This window comes from Meleagris gallopavo, chromosome 13 (genome assembly GCF_905368555.1).
Source record: "Meleagris gallopavo chromosome 13, MGAL_WU_HG_1.1, whole genome shotgun sequence".
Taxonomy (NCBI): Eukaryota; Metazoa; Chordata; class Aves; order Galliformes; family Phasianidae; genus Meleagris; species Meleagris gallopavo.
Genome location: NC_139416.1, coordinates 13,672,501 through 13,693,922, shown reverse-complemented (window position 1 = coordinate 13,693,922; position 21,422 = coordinate 13,672,501). Strand labels below are relative to the sequence as shown.

At 37.5% G+C, this 21,422-nt stretch overlaps 1 protein-coding gene across 4 annotated transcripts in view; it reads right to left on the bottom strand.

Moving 5' to 3' along the window:
- WWOX (WW domain containing oxidoreductase) overlaps nt 1–21,422 on the bottom strand; it is a 470,386-nt gene that overhangs the window by 246,548 nt on the left and 202,416 nt on the right. For 2 of the 4 annotated variants that reach the window (XM_085235307.1, XM_085235305.1), the window contains exon 9: nt 3,117–3,223. The exons of the other annotated variants lie outside the window; for them this stretch is intronic. In XM_085235307.1, the coding sequence (XP_085091433.1) occupies nt 3,117–3,223 (107 nt within the window). The remainder of the gene's footprint in view (nt 1–3,116; nt 3,224–21,422) is intronic. 4 annotated transcript variants of the gene reach the window in all.

The following is a 21,422-nucleotide window of genomic DNA, read 5'->3' as shown; positions in this document are numbered from 1 at the left end:
GTATTTTCCTTATCCATATAAATGCATTTTAAGGTGGGAAATAAGGTTAGGGGAGTGACCTTGAGGTATGGTCTTCAATCTAGTGATCCCTACCTAACTTCAACCTGAACAGTGTAAATCAGAGGAAAAACAGTGAATGACACCGATACATTTACTGTGAACATCCACGTGGAAGAATTAAACCTGCTACGTGCTTTAGCACAGCCCATCTGTGCACTGGGAACACTTCTGTGGTTCTTATGCTGCCCCATAAAGCAGACAAGTTTTTTCATTACTGGATGGTAGGAGTATTACAGCAAAACTTTTCTCTTTCCTGCTAACTCTCTCTTTTCAACCCTTAATCTCCCCATGAAACAATTTAACAATGCTGCCATTAGGTAAGCAGGACAGCACGGATGCAAATCCCTGCGGATTGATGCCTGCCCTGTGTCAGCACCACGCGCCCACCCGTGCTTTGCTCACTGGGTTCATCTCTCTTGGAATAAATCGCCCTCTGCACACCAGCACCATGACCAGGGTGGGTTTCAGGGCAATTAACAGTACTGGAGAGTGCCCATTCTTCAATGACCTCCACTGTATTTAAACAAATCGGATCACAGATTGAGGCCACATAAAGCTCATGGTTGGTTAATAAGCATTGGAAGATGCATGCTATTTGCTGGTTTGGTTTAGCAGAGTTAGGGTATGACCAGATGCTAATATCTGGTAAAAGGTCATCGGAGCAGCCAGACTTCAAACATCCCATAAAGGTACTGAAGCCTCTCATTCCTTCGCTACCTTTTGTTCCTATCAGGTTTACCTAATAGATGATCCTAACAATTCACATTGGCAGTCCTTTGTAGTGTAATGAACACTATGTGGTCTGATGAATGCAACCACTGCACAGAAAACGTCAGTTCTTTCATTAAGAAAACCTTCCCAAGTTCATTGTATTGAACCGGCGCTCCAGCTATTAGGCTGATACATGACACAGTCAATTCCAGTTACACTTTAAGTGACTATTCATGTTCAGTGAATTCAATTTTTAAACCTAATTTATATATGTTTAGATATTTACATGAATGCACATTTCTTCCAATTTACTCTTAGATTTCTTTTTCTGAGTTTTCTACTATCGGGGCAGGGGGGTGAGGGGGGACATGGGGAGGAAAGGGATTGTATTTCCCAGCAGATCCTGGAAATGTATAGCTGATGGAAGAGACAGAAAATCAAATCAGCAGCTTCCTGAGAATATACTTGCATACAACTCTGAATTGCTTGTAGGTAAAATAAGTCACAGTGTATGCATATATATATATATATATATTTTTTTTTCCTGTAAAATAAAATCTCTGCATGAATTTCTTTCTACAATGACTACTGTTATTTCATATTTACTTCTTAGGACCCATTTTCTCATATTAGCTAATATAGTACCTTCTTGTATCTAGTATTCCCAATTAGTAGAATGTAAACTTTTAAAGCAGGCAATTAAAAAGCTAAGCTATTGCTAGTACTGAACAGAAAGCACCAGTTCTTTCATTAAATAAACCTTCTCAAGTTCATCGTATTGAACTGTGACTCCAGCTATTAAGCTGTGTGATGACACAGTCAATGCTAGATATAGTATCAATTCAATTTAAGCATCTTTTTGTTATTGCTATCCTTTCTGCACTTTCTTTTAACCTTCTTTATTTATTGATAATTATTAGAGGGCCATTGGTTCCAAAAGATATGTATCTTCTCATTATACATACCCTCTACAGCCCACAGTAATAACATTATTTCTGTACAGATCATGCTAAAGTCTTTGAAGAATTTACAGTGTGCACAGATTAAGATACAGCTCTTTAGAAATAAAAACCAGATAAGGTCTTTTCTTGTATCATATCAATATCTATCTACAGAAATTTTGCTTTCTATACATGTATTCAAAAAGAATGGTTTCCTTCTTTTGAAATATATTACAAAAATATTCCTATTAACATGGATTTGCTTTAAGTTAAATACAAATGATCAATTCTGCCTTTCTAAAATGGAAAAAAAAAAGTTATATCCTGACTTCACCATTCTTAACGTGTTTGTGGAATAAAGCTCTGCTCTCTGAAAAGTAAAATTCTTTTCTTAATACTCCATTTCATAAGAGAAATTACAATTATGGGATGCAGGGAATCTGTGGCTTGATATCCTTTGCAAGCAGAGAAAGGGATGCCCTTCAAAGTTAGAGGGTAATCATTATTGACCTTGTGCATTCAAGACAGCATAGCAGGTTTCTATATAAAGAAACTTACATGGAGGTCACTGAAGCACCAGTGAAGAGACATAAAGAAGGAAATAGGACAGAATACAGCATTGGTTAAGCAAGTTAAGAAATTAACTATAAACAGATTTGGTAGGGAAGACAGAAACACAGGAACATGTTCTTTGCAAGCCCATTCAAATTTACGGTTCTGCATTAAATGTTCATTATCAGTTAAGTAGCCTTTACGGTGTAATTATTAACTTTTACAGTTTCTGCAAAGTTTTTTTCGCTTCTGTCCCAACGCACCATGTGAGCACTCTGTGGTTTTTGAGCAGTGAGGCATGTGCTTGGGGCTGGCAACGCGCAAGCAGGACTTCGCATGCCAATCTTCACTCCTTTACTCATTCACAGGGTGTCTGTTAATCCTTCTTTGTTTTAATTTACCTGTCTGCAGAATAGGCACCATAAAACCACCAGGCATCTCCCCGGGGCTCTATGACACTTAGTTCGGCACTTCAAAAAGCACACTTAGAGCATTTTGAAATCATTGAAAGAAAAGCATTATGTAAAGAAAAATAAATTACTTTAGCATGATGAGGTTGTTTGGAAAATGTTCAGCTAAAGTGCTTTGGTAAGAAATATTAAAACATCTGGGATACACAATGGCCGCCTTCAGTATGCTTTTTTCCTTCAAACAAAATCTTAAAATAAGCTGTAACACAGAGCAGGTCCTATTTACATGTATTGCTCCCATTTAATTAAATCATACTTGGTATTACATTCACATTTGTTCTTTTTCCCCTCTAGATAAAGAACAAAAAAACTGAAAGAGAAATTAAAAAACTGAGATCTTACTTTGTTACACGTGTAACAGCAGAGACACAAAGCCAGTTACCTTTCCACCACCTCTGCCAATTCTTTACAGCCTCGCAATGTAAGGCTGGCCTGGTCAGGCAAACCTCTCCTTTCTGTCGGGTGCTTCATCTCACCAACACCATCCTGCTGCACGGGTGGGAAAATGCAGTCTTTAACACATAGAAAACATCCACAGAAGAGTCAGTCATTCTCACAAATAGATGTCCATGGCATCCTACAAACAATCCACCAGCTTGACTGTTCTGGCCCTTAAACTTTCCCTCCCCTGCCAGCTGACAGCACACTGTTTCCCAAAATATGTTTCATTTTCAAGAGAGAGATTTATTACAGTCCCGTTATCACATTCATACCCTTCCTGAAGAGATAAAAATAAGAAAGACCTTACAAGAAGATGTTGTAGCAAAAGCTAAATCATAAATGTTTGATAAGAAATGGCTAAATCCAGACAAATAACTGTTCAATCCCACTTTGTATTAGGTAGATAAAGTCACACAGAAAATCAATGTGATCTATTGAAATGAAAAAAAATGTCCAGTTTCGGGACTATATGGTATTATAGAATATCTGAAATTATAAATGGGCTGCTTCCATAAGTGTTATATAACAAGAAGTTGCACCATTTATATTTATTTTGTGCTCATGAATGTAAAAGCAGGATATGAAAGTCACTATTTGTCAACAGGGCAAATGTGGGCAGCAGTGAAGTAGGTGAGTATTTATAACCTTTTTACTTTCCCACTCTTGAAGGGAATACATAATCGTCTCTAGGGATAAAAGGAACTTCAGTCACCCACTCGCCCTGGGCTCCTTTTTAGCACAAGCTGACAGATGTGCTAAAATTATAAGTGAAGTGTTGTGATGTTGACTCCTAAAGCAGCAATCATTAAGGCTGAAATTAGTATCCCCTCCCAGCCATTCAAATGTTAAAAAGTTCTGACACCGGGCATAATTGGACAACTTTACCTAGTGGGGATAGCATCACATTTTATCCTACTGACTTCTTTCTGCCTTTTTCATCCCTGCTCCAATTTAAATGAAGCAAAACAACTTTTCATACATCTTTCACTTACGCAAAACAAAAATCTGCTTATGCAGAAAGACATCTCAAAAGCAGACATGAGTTCACAACCACATATACAAGTAATATTGTTTAAGGCTATATTATTTCAGCTGACAACAGTATTTTAAATAAGTTGCAGTTAGAAAGAAGACTGAAGGGAAAAAAATAAACAGATGTCCTAATATGTATTAGCATCTGCTGAAAGAAAATACTCATTTCAAAATGTAAAATATACTTTTCTGGCTATATGAGCTAATTAGTTACAATCAGCACTAACATTCTTCAATCTTTTGAAATCAGCGTTGCACATATAATGTACTTGAATGTACTTGAGTAAATCTCCAGCAAATACAGTGGTTGCTACAAATTACAGTAAGTGTTAAAAGTTTTCAGGAATTCACACAATTAGATCTCAGGTCATTTAGATCAGTGTGAACTGAAAAACATGTTACTGTGCAATCTGCACTACCAGTTCCTCAAACACTGCTCAGTTTGACACATCATTACCAATGGGCCATCACCTGATAAACACTGGATGATTCAAAGCAAGATTTCCACAATGGCACAGAAAGAGTAATGCAACTGTATTTCTAAGTATTCTTGTGGCTGTCTAAAGAAAAATGATGCATATGATTATAAATGCACTTGTGATAGATCTTTCTTTTTTATGTTATAAGAAAAACAAGATATGTTTCAAGGTCCACGCTCTAATGGAAAATATGGGAAAGATAACTGGGAAATCTCACCACTGTTTTAAAAGCAAATAAAATTCAGTGTTTGTGAATGTTTAACACTTTGCTATTGAGAGTTAGATTGGATTTGTAATGGTTGATGGACACATCTATTTCTGGCACAAATATAGTGTTAATATTGTGACTCTCATCGACCTGTACTACGTGTTAAGCCATCAGCTTCAGCACACTCACCAAGCCCTACACCCCATTTTTCAGGGCTACTATCCATCTACATCTGACTGTGCTGGTCAGATGGACACCCCTGAGCCTCTATTACTCCAGATTTCTGGCCGTTGAAGACTCACCTGGTCAATGCACAAACCTTACCTCTAATAAAAGACATGAGGCAAGCTAACATACCCAACTCAGTTCTACTGAGATACCACAGCACTGCAGCCAAGGCAGCAAGTGAACATTTTAATTGACAATGATTCTCAAGGTGATTGCCAGCCCCTTTTATCCTATGCATTCCTTTGCCATTCAGCTTTATTGAGAATTTGCTGCCCAGCACACAGGCTGGACAGCCTTGTGCTTTAAAGATGCTGTGCATAATGAGGTGGGAAGCACCGACACGGGCTGCGAGGATCCTGTGCCAAGATCGAGGGTGAGATACAGAAGTCTTCAGTTTAATCCAGTTTATCCCTGATTGACTATCAACATGTCAACACTCACCCTAGATCAACTTCTAGATATTTGTTCTCACTGATGACTTCCTAAATTTTCAAACAAGCATTTTCATGCTTTCTTTTATTATGTTTACAGATCTGCCCACAAGCGTCTGCAATATTATCTCATTATCTTTCTTCATAACCCACATTAAAATTCTCCTTTTCTTTGCTATCTAATCTTTTCTTTTGCATCAAAAAAATTGTGCCTAAAACAGGGCCTACCATATTGATTAATATGATCTCATTATATGCTTGTTCTTTTTATCTGTGTGCATCCTCGACTTTTGATTAACACTTAAATTTCAAGCAATACAGACTCAGAACAATCTTTCTGGCTTTATTTTGCATATTTATTAATATGGCAGGGTCCTCATCTGTGACTAACAGTCTAGGAACTGCAGTAATGATAATTATCATCATTTTGTTGTTCCTTCTTTGTTGATATATAAGCATGTAAACTGGATTTTGTTTTCTGGGTAGGACTGCCAGGGATGACTGTAAGGAGTTCTGCTTGAAGAAGAAACCCAGGTGCTTTTTGTAATTGCTTTCAAACTAAGGGCTGTAGTGCTTTGCTTTGTTTTATTAATGGAAATTAAGGATGGGAAAAATCTCAGGGTAACAGCCAGGAAAAACGGTTTGGAAAATACTAATTAGAATGAATATGTGTGATGTTGTCACAAGAAACAGCATACACATATTGTAAAAAAATATTGTAAACATAATGTAAGAAAATAAAAGAATAATGAATTGCAAATTCTGCTTGTATCAACAAGGGCGTACTAGCATAACACACTACAGTGACAGACAGTCTCTACATAAGAGAGAGAACTTGAAACGTTAACTCTCACTGATGCATCTACTAAAGATGAGAGTTCAGACACTGAAGAATAGCATTTAAGAATGGAAGAACCAGTACCCTCCTCCCACATTTTCAAAACAGAAGGTAAGAGATTATCCAGTCTGATGCCAGCACCTGGATTACATTTTTATATACTGTCATGCTATATAACTAATTATATTATTTGGGAGCCAAACAGGGACTGTACATGTAAACGATTTATCACGACTGTATAAACCATATCTTTATTTGGAATAGGAATTATGTTAAGGATACCTGAAGCTCTGTTTTTCTTGCACACAATCTGTGATGTGAAGCTGAAAACTGAGGAAAAGGGCAGACAAGCTTAAAAACAAGTTGACTGTGACAGTTCTATCAGGAAGAAAGTGAAAATGCAAATGAAATAGACATTTTCTAAATACAGTTTAATTTATAAATAAGACTTCACATCACAGATTTGTTTATCCTCATTTGGTGATAATTGTTCACAGCAGAATATATCAGAAAATTCTATAATAGGAACCACAGCCAGGAAACGTTAAATAATTAATCACCCTCCCAGCCACTTGCATTTCTGTTGATATAAATGACCGTATAATTCCAAACCCAATTATCACTACTTAGCCATTCCATTTTGTAGTTAAAATCCCACAAAATTAAAGTGCATCAATTGTTAATGGTAATAGACCAGACAAGGGATTAAAGATTATTTTAATGTTTATTTCCTGTCAAGAGGTTTTTTTGGCAGGAAGCACTACAGACAAAAGGGCTACATTAAGATGAGATTCATACAATGTATTTAAATCTACTAACTTCTAAAAACCTTATGGTATAATTACTTGTTTAATCTACTTGTTCCCTAAAGATGCCAGTGGGGGTTTGTCAAGTCAAGTTCATTATATCTGCTTCTTAGAAACCAAAATATTCCTTTTAACTTTCCAAAAAGCAGTCAAGCCTACCAAAAACACAGCTCCAACAACAACAGAAGTGAAAAAGACTACTCTAAAGTACAAAGACATCCAGATGACTGTCAGGACATTTTTCTATCATACTCTGCTTGATTTATTCTCTTTTACTAGTGGCACTATGTATCTTCACAAACAATTTGATCCTTGTGAACACACTTAGAACAGTCACTTTAATGTCAAGAAAACAACATTAATTACAGAATTTCTTTTGTCTGCCACTGAAATCGAGACTTTCCTCCTCTTTTCAGAAAAGTATTTGTGCAAATTAATTATATAGTGAAATTCTGGCTCAAAGATTACTTTGTTTTCTTAAAATGCAAAGCTATCAAAGCCAATGGAAGTATATTTTTTATCGTTAACACAATGACTGGTGTTCTGTTATTTGGATGTGAGGGTTAAGGAATTTGGGGAGGGGGCTACAGTTTATACTGTTTCAATAAGCAGCAAGAGCACTTCAGAAAGGCTTTCATCGGTGCAAAATTATAGACGTGCATATGTATCTTGGGTCTTTTATAAAACCATCAGGTTCGGAGCTGGCACTGAGTGCGATGGTTATTTTAGGCTGTAACCTCATTCATCTGATTCCAGTCCATTTCTGTACAAGCAGAAATGTACATATGTACTAAAAATAAATGCTGAGTAGGAAATATTTGCATCGATGTGCATATGCGTGCCCTTCTTCATCCATTCAGCATTATTGCAGAATTCTCCAAAATCTCTGGACAATTTACAGCACAAGAACATTATTATATCCATTTCTTTTTTTTTCTGCAGGAAACTCTTAGCCTGCATATACCCAGCGAACAGCACATTAAATCCTAATCCAAATAGCAGTGTACATAATCACTTCAAATTGTATCAATGGCAGCTAGTGTTGCTCACTGCATTTCAGTAGGAGTCCAGCCACTGCTGGGCTGAAGCTGACTTTGACCCTCCTCTCTCTCCCTTTTATAGGAGACAACCAGGGCAGGTGTGTGGCAGTAACACTTCAGTGCTGTCACGGAGAAGGGATGTGTAGCCTAAGTGATTGCTCAGGAGGGCAGTGAAGAAGTTCCTATCTAATACCTGGATCACCTGGTAACAATATTTCTAATTAGTGAGCAGTAAGTTTATTAAACGCCCAGTGTAATAACTCAAATGTCATCAGATGCAGGTATTGAGAAAGAAGCTTCTGAGACAAACTGAATAGCTGTTTATCCCGGAGTCCCAGTTGCTGCAGGACATTACTCTGACTATGCTTGGCATAAAGGAGCACTGTAGAATTAAAATTGCTATGTAAGGTGCTTTCCCCTCATTTTTCCTGGTCTGCACACCGCCTGTCCTCAACCCTCCATTTGCCACTCCCCTAAGAAAGATGTTCAGACTCCTTATCTCTTATGAGATTTCTGAGAACAACCAGACATGGCGTGGAAACCCGTTCCATAACTTTTCACCAACATAAAATTTACTGTGAATAAGGCTCTAAAAACCTATGCACAGCTCTTATTTAAACATCTGAATCCTGCCCTCCCAAGAATGCTTCCATTATAATAAATACCTCACCATGACATGATATGCTTACAACTTGGGTTCTGGACAGAACTTAAACAGCCTATCCACAAGCAAGTTCTTGCTGGCCAGGATCTGGCCTAATTCAGGCATTCTTATTTAGCAGGTTCAAGGCATTATTTGAGATAAAGAAATGCCAGGTTCTTGTCCCCAAGTATTACAACATGGCAATGAACAAAGCAGGTTTGGTTTCCAAGACTGAAAATTTCTCTGTAATTTTCTCTTCCAGACTTTATCAGTGAGAGGAATTAATCTGTGGAAACAACGCTTCCTTCAAAACTCTCATGTTCTGTATATTTTATTTTTAAATTATTGTGTTAATAATGGTCTCAGCAGCAAGTGGAGAATATGCGTGAAGCATCTGCCCTCTTTATAGATTTCCTGTTTCTGCAATTTCACTTGAAAAATGGCACTGCCCTGCCATCTGAAGTTTTCAGTTTGTTTAACTCCAAGCAAAAGACAATTAAACAACCTACAGTATATGGTCATGAGAGCATAATTGCTCACTGGTGCTGCTTGTTCTGTCAGCTGCCACAGTGAGCAGCAGCATTTCAGTTTTCCCAGTCTAGCAAGCCTGCTGGAGGTTACAGACTATGGCAGCGGCCTCACGCTGAGGAGAAAATATTTCATGGGCAAAAGAAATTTCCACAGCGTTCTTGAGAAGCTGAGTTAGCACAGAGTAAAACAAGTAGCATTCATGCTGGATCTGTATCTAGAAGGGCATTCTTTAATCATTTTTCTTAGAAGCCCACAAAATGGTGCCTTATCTGCTGGTCTTTTCTATATTCTCACACACTTTCTTAAAATACTCCCATTTTCAATAAGCATTATTTCTTCAAAATCCCTGGAAGTAAAGTTATATCCCAAATCTACACCACTTCCATTATTCTCCGCAACACTGAAGTTCTTGGCAAGAAATGAATGATCAGTCTTTTAATAAGAAGTTGATTAACACTTGAAGAATGGATAGTTAGATGAAAGACAAAGATAAATCGAGCCCTTCAAATCCTGCTTTGGGTAGAAATCATTCCCAAACCAGGCTGACCTAAATTAGTTCCCATATGAGAGAACTTCAAGGCAGCTCTGCGTATGATCTGGTGTTCTCACAGACAATCTCATAGCTGGTCCTATTTTGCCATTTATAGACAATTTGTAGATATGGCTGTCACAGACCAACATTTGATCTACCACTGTTGATAGCCTCTACTACAGGCTGAAATGACAAAAAGTAACTCAGATCACCAATGCACATGCAAATCATTGCAGTTCTCAGTCAGTCTTACACACATTCAGGACAACCTGCTATCCACATCAAAGACAAAAAGCACAACATTAACATCATTCCCTGTAATGGCAATGCAAGGGAATTCATATTAATGGGAGCCTAAGAGTAATCACGGTAGACTCTTGGTATTAAGATGAGGAGTATTAATTTTCCAGAACATAAAAGCATAAATGACACCTACATCTCTATGCAAAGCCAATGCAAATCAATTGCCTACATGTAATTTAATTCATGATGCTTGGTATATCAACGTGGAGACAGAACTCCGTGCAGTCAACAAGACAAACAGGTAAACTGTATTTCCAAGGCTACTGTCATTATTTAGTGATTTTTTTTTTCTTGGTATGCAGGAAAGTATTAGTTTTTTTAATGAGTGCAAAAATAGAACACAAAGCATATGCAAAGTGATAATATAATGGTTGGACAATAGAGCTTAAGAGAAAAGGGATAATGAATTAAATTAAAATGAAGGGAATAAAACCATTTAATGTGATGTTTTAACCTTACTAATATCTGTACTGGAGAGTTAAGTAAGTTCCCACTTACAATTTAACAACATTATTTTCATGAATTTCTGATTAGTTTCTTTGGTTATTTATTTGAAAATAGAAGAAAATAAACTATATATTACCTCATAATCATTACCTGTGTGTTATACTGTGAAATAGGACACTGTAATATGCCAGAGCAGATTTCTCAACGCACTATATCTCACGAGCCACCAAAGCAAGTCTGCAAAGCATCTGATTAAACGAATGTTCTTCAGTTTTGGTTTTGCTTTCCTAAATAACCTTCTACCTCCACAAGTTCATTATCTAATTAGAATAAAATCCAATCACTTCTTGCATAGCTATGTTGACACACCATCATCAAAGGAAATAAAATGCCCCTTAGTTACTGAGGTGACCGGTTACAACTGAGAATCCACATTGGACTAAGACAAAAGCTGCCAGTTTTTTGTGGTAATCCTTCTGCTTAGGAGTGTCTGCTGAGAGCAAGCAGGCAGGCAAGAGTAGGATGTAACATAATTTATTCAGAAAGAATACTGAGGGGCACAAGTGCTGGAAAAAGGGTTCAAGCATAGCTCTCCTGCCTGCTTTTCCATTGAGTTAAAGCGTACCCATGAATATTAAATATTTATTTCTTTCTTCATACTCCTGCCCGTTCCTCCCTCTCATTTATTTGCTTAATTTCTTTATAAACATTAAGAATTTACTTTTACTGCATAAATAAATCAAAACATGAGGAACCTTAAAACAGACAAAAGGCTTTGGGAGTTTTGCTACTGGCAAAAGGCGAAATTGCTGCTCATGGATGTAATGAGTCAACAACCAACGCATACATCTGGCAGAATTCCTGTACTTTAGAATCACGGGATATATGACCTCATTTTAGTGTATACAGCTTTTTCTAACAAAGTTGATTCTGCAGGGTTTTTTTGCAGTTACTTATAGTTTCTTCCATCTCCACGTCTCACTCAAAGCTATTGTGAGTTCATCAATAATATCCAGCAGGACATCTTCCCACCTCTTTCATCAAAGTCAGTGAAGTTTTCAAATGTACTAGGCTGTAAAACACACAGACATAATAAGACAAACTACTTTCTGGGAATAATCCAATTCAAACTATGAAGTAAATTCATATGAGTAAGCTCTGCTCAGTGTATTTTACTCTGTGGGTAGGTAGTAAAATGTTCTTCCATCCCGGAAGACTTTATTTTATAATTCTTTCATCTGGGGTTCCAGGAAATGTTAAGATGTTAACTATCTGACAGAGTTCAAATCAGTGCCAAGCAGTTTATTACAGCACAGGTTTTATTCCCCGATTCCAGAGGACATGGACTTCTGATGAAAAAGGTGGAATAATTCTTGCCTCCGTGTGTAAAATCAAGATCAATTTAGTAACCCACTCCTCTAATACCGCATGTGCAAAGAAATAATTTAGACTCCTAGTTAATTTGAGTATTGAACTGAAATTCTGCAGCTGCTTTCTGCCAGTCCTGAAAACAGAAATTAATTTCAATGACCAAGTCGAATGGAGTGCTGCTCTGTCAGGTAATTAGTCATCGTCTTTTGCTACTCAGGGTCTATCACTGTGCTAATCCATACATAAACCCCAGTATTCCCCTAGTCACTCACAATCTAAAGAGCTGTTTAAATACTTATTTCTCTCATTCAGTCCTACCCCAGATATCAACTGCAAAATGAGCATTCTTTCATGTTTAGCTTTCTTCTTACTATTTACTGCCAGCAGAATTAATGCAACTGATTTACATTTTCTTTTTTGTGTTTGATCAAGTCTGCTGTTGATTAAGTAGAGCTTAAGGGAAAAAATTATACTCCTGCAGCTTTCCTACTTGACTTGCCCGTTTATTAATGAAAGAAGCAAGGATATTGATGGCCCAGAAACTACAAGTGCAGCAATTAAAGGGTATGTCCTTCCAAGCTTCTAATTAAAAAAGAGTTCTTTTGTATTAAAAGATATAGTTTAATGTCGTATTTATATCTAATTCTCACTTCTGCTGTTTTGCTTTTTTTTCCTTGTTTATTCTTTTTTAACAGAACTCTACTGGGAAAACTTAGATCAGGCAGAATAAAGAAATTTTCCCTGACTACAATTTCTGGAAGCTTTGTTCCCAAACAATAGTTTTAATGATAAAACAACAAAACCAACCCTGCACCCTTCAATCCTCCCCCCTGGTCATTAAAATAATGGAATATCCATTGACAAATACCATACTCAAAGCAAATCTGGGCTATTTTTCCCTCATGTATATCAGCAGAGTTTGTACAACATCAAACTCAAGAAAACTGAAGATTTTTTTACATCAGCCCTTTTGGACATTTGAAGATAACGAGACCTTTCCCTCCTTCTACTATCTTCTTAGTATTCAAATTCTACATTCACTTTATACATGTCAAGTTTTTACATGTGCTTATTTCTGCCTCCTATATAGTTTGATTTATGCAATTTCTATATATCACTGCCAGTATTCTACTATTATGCAGAATCAGTCCCTTGTACATTAACAGCATATCTTAAACATCAATACCACAAGTAAGGACACAAACAGGACTCAGCACCAGCCCCACTTCCAACACATCCTGCACACAACTCAATCTCCACCTGCACACCAGGTATCTCTTCCAGATTTCTGCATAATACGCTTCTCTGATTCAGCCACCAGGCCCCCAGAACTCCCTGGGACATAGTACTAAAAATAGATAAAATCTAAAAGTTAAAATCTAGCACTGTACATGCGTAATGGCAGGTATTGAATAACTGTTCCCTGCACTGACGTTCAAAAGGGAAAAGAAGTAAAACATCCTCCTCTTCCTAGCCTCTGTCCCTGAGAATGGCGAGAACTGCTGTGATCAGATTAGATAGGTAATCTTGTGTATAATCAGATTCCCAATAGGCAGAGATAGCTGTGCATTTAAGGGTAGTAAACTCTTCTTAAAAGAGATACTGAAGTAAATCTCCAAATTTCCCAAAGCTCTCAGCTGGACAAAGTCTGTTAACAAGAGGGATTCTTCCTTAGGGAGGAACAGAGTTAGAGATGTTGCACTCTTCAAAGATAGCGTTCTCCTGACTGTCCACATTTCTCCTTGAACCATCCTAGATTGAGTCTCACTGTTTGCCTATTAACCTGAAAAAAAAACGTGGAGGAGGTGTCCTGAAAGACCTTCTGGGATTCTCAATTGCTTCAACTTTTAAGGGACTTCACAGAAACGGTGACCCTCACAAGTACCACTTGAAAGACACAGAAGCTTTAATCTTTTTCAATGGAATCGGAAGAGCTCTTATCTTTCCTCTGACCCTTTTTTCCCTCTAGCCTTAAACTCCTGGCACCATTGAAAAGTCGGAACCATTAAGTTGGTGTCAAGTGGCGGTGCTATTCATATTCTATTATAGTCAATGACAATTAACAGTGCCATTCAGAAAATCCAGGTACTGTATTACACAATTGGAAAATTGATCTTATCTGATGCTCAAAAATCAGCAATGTTCAGTCCTCAACTCACAAAGAAGTAAAGAAAGAAAAGGGGAAGAACTGTCTGACCTCAGTACCACACAGCAAAAAGCCACGTGTGAGGATTAAAAATAACTTGGAAGCGGCCAAATCTCTTATGAACTCTGATTTTTATCATCAAGCAAAATGATGTTAGAAAGAAGTGTACAAATTCAGCCGAACGCTTGATGATCACCTTCAAAGTTGTTATTGCAGACAAAATGCAACATCTTAGCTTAGCTGACACATCAGAAAATGTCTGTGTTTCAATTCCAAGCTCTTTGCAGCACACGCCCACAGGCAAGCACCTCTGCACCTGCAACATAATCTTCATTTCTAGCGTGAGCACTGAACATCTATTTTCATGAATGTTTTTCCTAGAAATGAGCACATGCACATTTTTCTTCTAATGAATTACTGAATGGATCTTAAAGGAGAGAATTAACATGTAACTCTCCACTTTGGAAACAGAATGTTTTTTCCCATGTCAGTGAATCTCAGTATTAACTAAAAACCTATACAACAGTTGATTACAGTTCAGCATATTTCCTTGAAAACATGGGGAATTTCAGATGCAAAACTCAATTAGTCATCTTGAATGTAACTTCAGCACCCGAGCTAAGATCTTTTAAAGTAAATGATGTACTTGTAGAGCCAGGAATGACTCCAGTTCACCATCATTGCCCCATTTCTCACACCTCATCTCAAAGGAGTCGGTTCCTCAGTGCCACATACCAGGGGTCACTGGCTTTGGGCAGAATCCAAAAAAAAAAAGTCTTTTTGAATCAGAGAACCGTTGTGTTACATACAGTCCCCAAATGAGTACTGACTAACTCACGCAACTGCAACATGAGTGGACAACTCACAGCCTGGAGAAGCACTATTTCAATTCAAATGTTGTCCCTGAAGTACCTTGCAATTGGACAGAAAAAGCTCCTCCATTTCATGTTAGATCCACAGACTGACATGTGCCACTCCACGCAACTCTGCTTCAGCATGCTGCTTGCCAGGCCAGGACATATGAAGCCCCACCTGGACTTGGGCCTCTCTCACGTCCTGAGCTGCTGTAATCACAGAATCATAGAATGGTTTGGGTTGAAAGGGACTTTTGATACCATCTAGTTCTAATCCCTCTGCTATGAGGCAGGGAAACCTCTCTCTAAACCAGGCTGCTCAAAGCACACATCGCCAGCTCACGTTGAGTCTTTCATCAACCAACACTCCCAAATCCTTCTCCTCAGGGCTGCTCTCATGCCACTGTACATCACTGCCTTTTTTCCTCCCGCTCTTCACTCAATTTATAACGTAGCAATACAAAATACCGGAGAATAAGGCCTTATGCACACTACCCTGCAGCCCTCAGTTTATATCCATTCTAGCATGAAGAGCAATAGTCCCAAATCCACCTTAGATGCATCTGCAGCAGACTAGCTTGTAGTCTATTGGCTGCTCCACCCAATGCCAAGTTTTCCTGGGGAATCATGAGCAGTCTGAGCACAGGAATCACCTTTGTCTGTTCATCATTTTATTTCATAGAATACAATAAAAAATCATCAAATACTTCAGTTCTCCAGGACAAGGTCTCAGATTGTTGCCTTAATGAAAAACATAGAATAGGCACGAAGCCACTATGGTTATACTTAAAAATCAATCAACTCCCCATTGGTCTTATCATTTGTGTACCAAATATTTGCTTTAAAATGTTCATAGCCTCAAAATAAAAGCTACGGGGCTTATATCTTGGACTTACATCTTGGTTCTCTACAACTTTAATATTTGCAAAATAATGCAAAACCTTATATAGGATTCTCTGCTTGGCAATAAGAGTCTATTCTACTCTTTTATTTCTTTTGTTGAGAAGTAGAAGAAAATTCCCAAACTACTCCAGTGCAATGAAAATGACTTTTATTCATATGGTTACCTTTATGTCCACCATAAGCATTCCACAGTACTAATCCTTTTAGGCTCTGATCCAGCAAAGCACTTTACTGTGTCTTATTCTTAAAATTACAAGTCTCCCAACTGATTTCAATACAGTTATATTAGGGATGAACTTGGAGTACTGTAGCAAGAATAATGTTAAAAATACAGTTTAAAAAACAAGCAAAGAAAATGAAAGCCTAAGAAACTTCAATATTTCTCTGTTTTAAAGTCAGGCATTTGAGTACAGTCCAACAGTGGGTTATTTCTATACATTTAGGCCAATTCAGGTAAGGAATCTCTTTGTATTAGAGATGCATTGATTTCAGATCTAGGTGCTTTCAATAAGCTTCTTACACCCAAATGTTACAAGGACAGGGACTTAAAAACGTCAATTACATAAATAAACCTGTAAGTATTGATAAATGCCCAAAATTAAATAAACCCACTTCAATCTAAGAGGTTTTGCAGCTGATGTGGTTGTAAAACAATAAGAAAACCATCATAATTTGCATTTTTATAGCAACATTTATCAATAACTCAAATATTTATCACAAACATGAACTCTCTACAGATAGACGCTGTATGATGATAGTGCTCTGTTTTGACTGCAGAGAAACCAACCCAAGATTGGACACTGGGCTACAATCTTAAATTGGAATAAGTAGTCATTGTCTTTGGCCATTTCTTTTTTTCTTTGTTTTTGCCAGTGCAAGAATTTATATAAGCATGCAATGAACCAGATCAGGAAACTAATCTGGCTGAAATATAAACCATCAAAAAGTGCTGACTTCAATAATGAAGAGGTTCGCTCATGAAAGCAAGAGTCTCAGACTGCTTAAGATAGCATTTGCCCCAAATAAACGTACATCAAATCATATACCCCAGTGCTCAGAGCAGCAACCAGAAGCAGAACCACACATTTTGCCAATTTATTCACGAGAGCAATGGGGGTATCCTAGGATAAGAGTCACAATGTGGATGGGAGACATTGATCGAGTGGTTTCACAGAACAGCTTCTGATTGCTGTGGAGGGACAACAACATTTAATTTGTCAAGGATGGCTAAATACCCTAAGTAAGGACTCTACGTGTAAGCATCTTCCACTGACTTCCTGATGGTTTCTCCAGTCTTATCAGACTGCCTCCCAAGTTGGCTCTCAGTGATATTGTTAAGCTTGTGCACTACCACCATTTAAAGCAGTACACATGAGAGAGGCTGAATGCATTAGGTAAATGAATTCCTGTGGACACTGTGATGGAATAATGCTCTCCTATTTGGTTTATCCAGTGCTGCAATAAATGTGGGTGTTTGGTTGTGGTTTTTTTAGCCAAGGTGCTGCAGTAACCCAAATGATAGCCATAGAAAGATCCTACTGCAGTAAAAGTGAGGATTTTTTTTCCCTTGGCATCTCGGCTTGCCATAGAAATGAGTGAGTTGCTGAATTTCTGCCAAGTATAGATGGTTCAGCATGCTATTAGATTAGTCTGTTTATACAGAAACAGCCAAAAATAGGAAACACACAGAAGCTATTAAAGATATTGTCCTGCGAGGGAAATATTTGAATGGTTTTGTTACTGCAACTGGGAAATAAGATATGAGTCAGTATTAATGTGATAAAGAAGTTAATGTGTTCTAAAGCAAACAGTTGGTTTCTTGAGCTTGTTTCTGAGCTGACAATAAAATAAATGTACAGACAATTATGTAGGGTTGGATGAGCCTGCAAGTATGTGTATCCAGCTTAAGGCTCAGCACTGCCAGGGGGTTAGAATTGAAACTCTGTTATCAAGTAATGATATGCTAACCCCAGGTAGTCTTCAAAGAAAATGGATGATTCAAAAAGCCATGCATCACTGAGCTGGTGGAAGAATGGTCAATAGTGTTTAAGCTGTCTGAACTGGTCAAAGAGAATTTCTTAGAGAAGTTCCATTGCCTTGCTCATTTTACAAAGGATTTCCTAGTTTTTTATTTTTTTATTTTTAAACTTTTGATGGAGTCTAAAGAGAAAAAAAAAAAACACCTTGGGGTTTTTGTTAGTTTGTTCATTTTAATCAGGACAGTGGCGATATTTCACTGTACATTTTATTGGCTTTCAGAAGAGCCGGCACAGAGAAAGTTGCCTGCCCTGCATGTGACATGCTCAGCATTTACTTCTGAACAGTCAAAGGCAGTTCTGATGATCTGACCTCCTTCTCCCTCCCCACGCTATATATAGTAAACCTAAATTAATTCTTAAATTGTTTTGATTCCCTAAAACTTCTAACATAAAATAAACAAATAAAAAGGCTACTATCAGTGTATATATTTTCTCTGCAGAAATCCGATTCTACAAACCCAAAGACCATATATAGCATTCTTCAAGGGTCAACACATTTGACCAGTGAACAAGAACAAGCCCAATGCTAAATGATTCTCCCACTGAGAAATGCCCCTCTGCGTGTCTTCTTTTTCATGGTGAGAGTGCCCTGAGCCAAGCATCTTCCCTGACCTTAGCTCACTCATCAGTACATGAGAAGAAGAGCAGTGTCTTAAAGTGCACAAGGAAACTTACACTAGTCAATGCAGGGTAAAATTTCTCTAGCACACAGAGGCATTTGATTAGCAGAAGCCTCTTGAACTCTACACCAGTGGTTCATTTCCAGAGGGATTTGAAAACTGGCCTCAAGTCATTCTGGGATATGATAACTGCCCTTGTAATGTACATACAAAGATTACGCACAACATTTGGAATAGGAAGCAGCTTGAGAAATTCTCTCAAGATGGCACAATTAAACACATTTAGCTTGCAGAGACAAAAAGTTGCAAGCGATATAAAAATATTTACAGCAAAACTTGAGAACTCTAAAACAATTAGCAGCCAGATCATGCAGCCAAGCTTTTCCTTGGAACACCTACTAAAAACCAGGTCAAGCTGTTAAGTCAACAAGCCTAGAGACTCCTAGTCATCTTGAGGCCCTAGTGGAAATTTATCTCTGAGATAAGAATATCTTTCCATTCAGCTCAACAGAAACCAGGCTTGTTTATTATTTTTGAACCTAATTCTTTACTCCAGGCACTAGAAAGTATGACTTACATGTCCCCTGACACCAGCCAGAAAAAGACAATATCGTCGTCCCCCATTTTTACAGGGGACACTCTAAAATTGAGAGAATACGCTGTATTTTCCTATGTTACTCTGTGTTTCCTTTTTGAACACAAAGTCTATTTCTAGAATGGAAATCTCCTTAGCTTGAGAATGAATTTGCAACACCTTTTCAGTATTTGTGGCAAGGCAATAGGAACCAGAACAGCTCAGAGCAAGTATTGCTATTCCATACATATTGCTACATGTTTAAAGCATATCTTATTATTTTTGTAGATGGAACACTGGAGCGTTCTCAATTCATTACTTGTTTGTGATTGTGCAGTAAGCACCTGTACTTTTAAAATGGCAAAAGCTAACAGAAGAGGCATAGCAGTTACTCTGAAATGAAAGAACAGATACAGGAAACATAATGTGCCTTAAAGATGCACAGGAGGTTTAAAAATGGAGAACTTCCTTTTTCAGTAAAGGGACAACATAACACAAAAAAAACCAGCAATATATTTATGCTTGGAGCTGGAAGAAGAAAAAGGAGCTCAGTAAGTTCTTCTGGCCACACGTCTCAAACCGAATGGATGCCTTTTAAACAAAAGCACCTCTGCTGCTTCGTTTCATTTTCAAGCTTTTTCAAGCACCATCTGAACAAGACAATGGAAAAGTTTAATCTCTAAAACATGAACGCTGAAAACAAATGCATTAAAAAATACCAAGCCAAAGCTATGTTGGTGACACAAATGTGAAAAATGGAATTGAAATAAACTGTGCCAGAAATCTATTTCTAAAAATATGTCTTTACAGTAGTGATATTTATAAATTTGACATACTCTAAAATTTAGCTCACTAAAGATTATTTCTATGCAAATATGCATTTCTCAAACCCCATAAGCGTGCGAAAAATCCAAAACACATTTCTTGAAAATCAATTTCTGTGCAGTACAAATGTATCAAGTTAGAGGCAGCATGCTGATAAATATTAAACAGGTCTACGTTGTGCAAAATGAAAACTTATAACAGGACACAGTAGTACAGTGCAGCATGTAGAGGTTCAGAGAGAACATGAAACAGCCCCACGGTTTCAAAAGGACTCTGTGGTCTGACATTAGTCATTTTGGTTCTGATAAAGGATGTTGTAGAAGGTGGTGCCCACATTATGCAAATCACTAACCACTTAATTTCCTTCCCAAGTGGTAAAGCTCAAGCGTTTTCCCTGAACATACAGTGCTCACTTTCTTGTAACTCTGAGGTTTCTTTTCAATAGCCTGCGAATGCCAGCAAGTAAGAAGATAGCAGTAAGAAACTAAGAGGTTACTCAATGATTCCAAAGGTTATAGCAGTGCTTTTCAGATACAGATCTGAACATAAATTCCAGACATCCACAAAGCGTTTTTACTTCTAATACTACCCCATTAGCTGCTTCAATTTCAAAATGCTCGGATAAGTCTCCCTCTCTCTCTTTCTCTCCCTCTCCTGCCACCTTATATTCCAAGAATTAAATATAGTTCACTCCTGGGCCATTTCTAGTCCGAGCGTCTCTTAAAAAGAGATTTTACTCTTAGAAAAGCGATATATTAAAAATTATGTGGTATTTTTACAGCTTATTCCGTGATGGAAAATATATCGGGTAGGAAATATTTTGATGTACAAACATAATCCAGTTTAATGATTCCTACAAAAGTCTAGTTTTTCCTTTAAAATGTAATATTTACAGCTACAAATGTATATTTCAAGAAAATCTAAATAAATCATAAAATAAATAATATATAGCCAGTGCTGCATGAGTTTTCTTACCAGTAAACAAAACTAAAAATATTTCTGCATTGATTAAAATGCAGCAATACACTCTTCAGAAATGAAAAAGCACTAAGAATGAAAAAGCAAGCCATGCTCCCCAAACCTTTGCCTATAATTACTGACACCCAGCATACCCGGTTCCTAAGTGCATTCTTATTACCAATAACTAGAATACCCCTAATTAAACCAGTGCATGAGTTATAATGAAGGAAATTTACTGATATATATATATTTTTTCCCCAGCAGTTTCCTTGATACTGACAGCATGTATGGATGCACAATTAATCGCAATGTACCGCAGCACGATGGCTAAAAAAAAAAAGATGCTCACTTAATGAAACGATTCTATATTGTGCAGGCAGCAATGTAAATAACTGTATGGCTGTGTGAGGGTGCGTATGTGTGAGAGAAACGGAGAG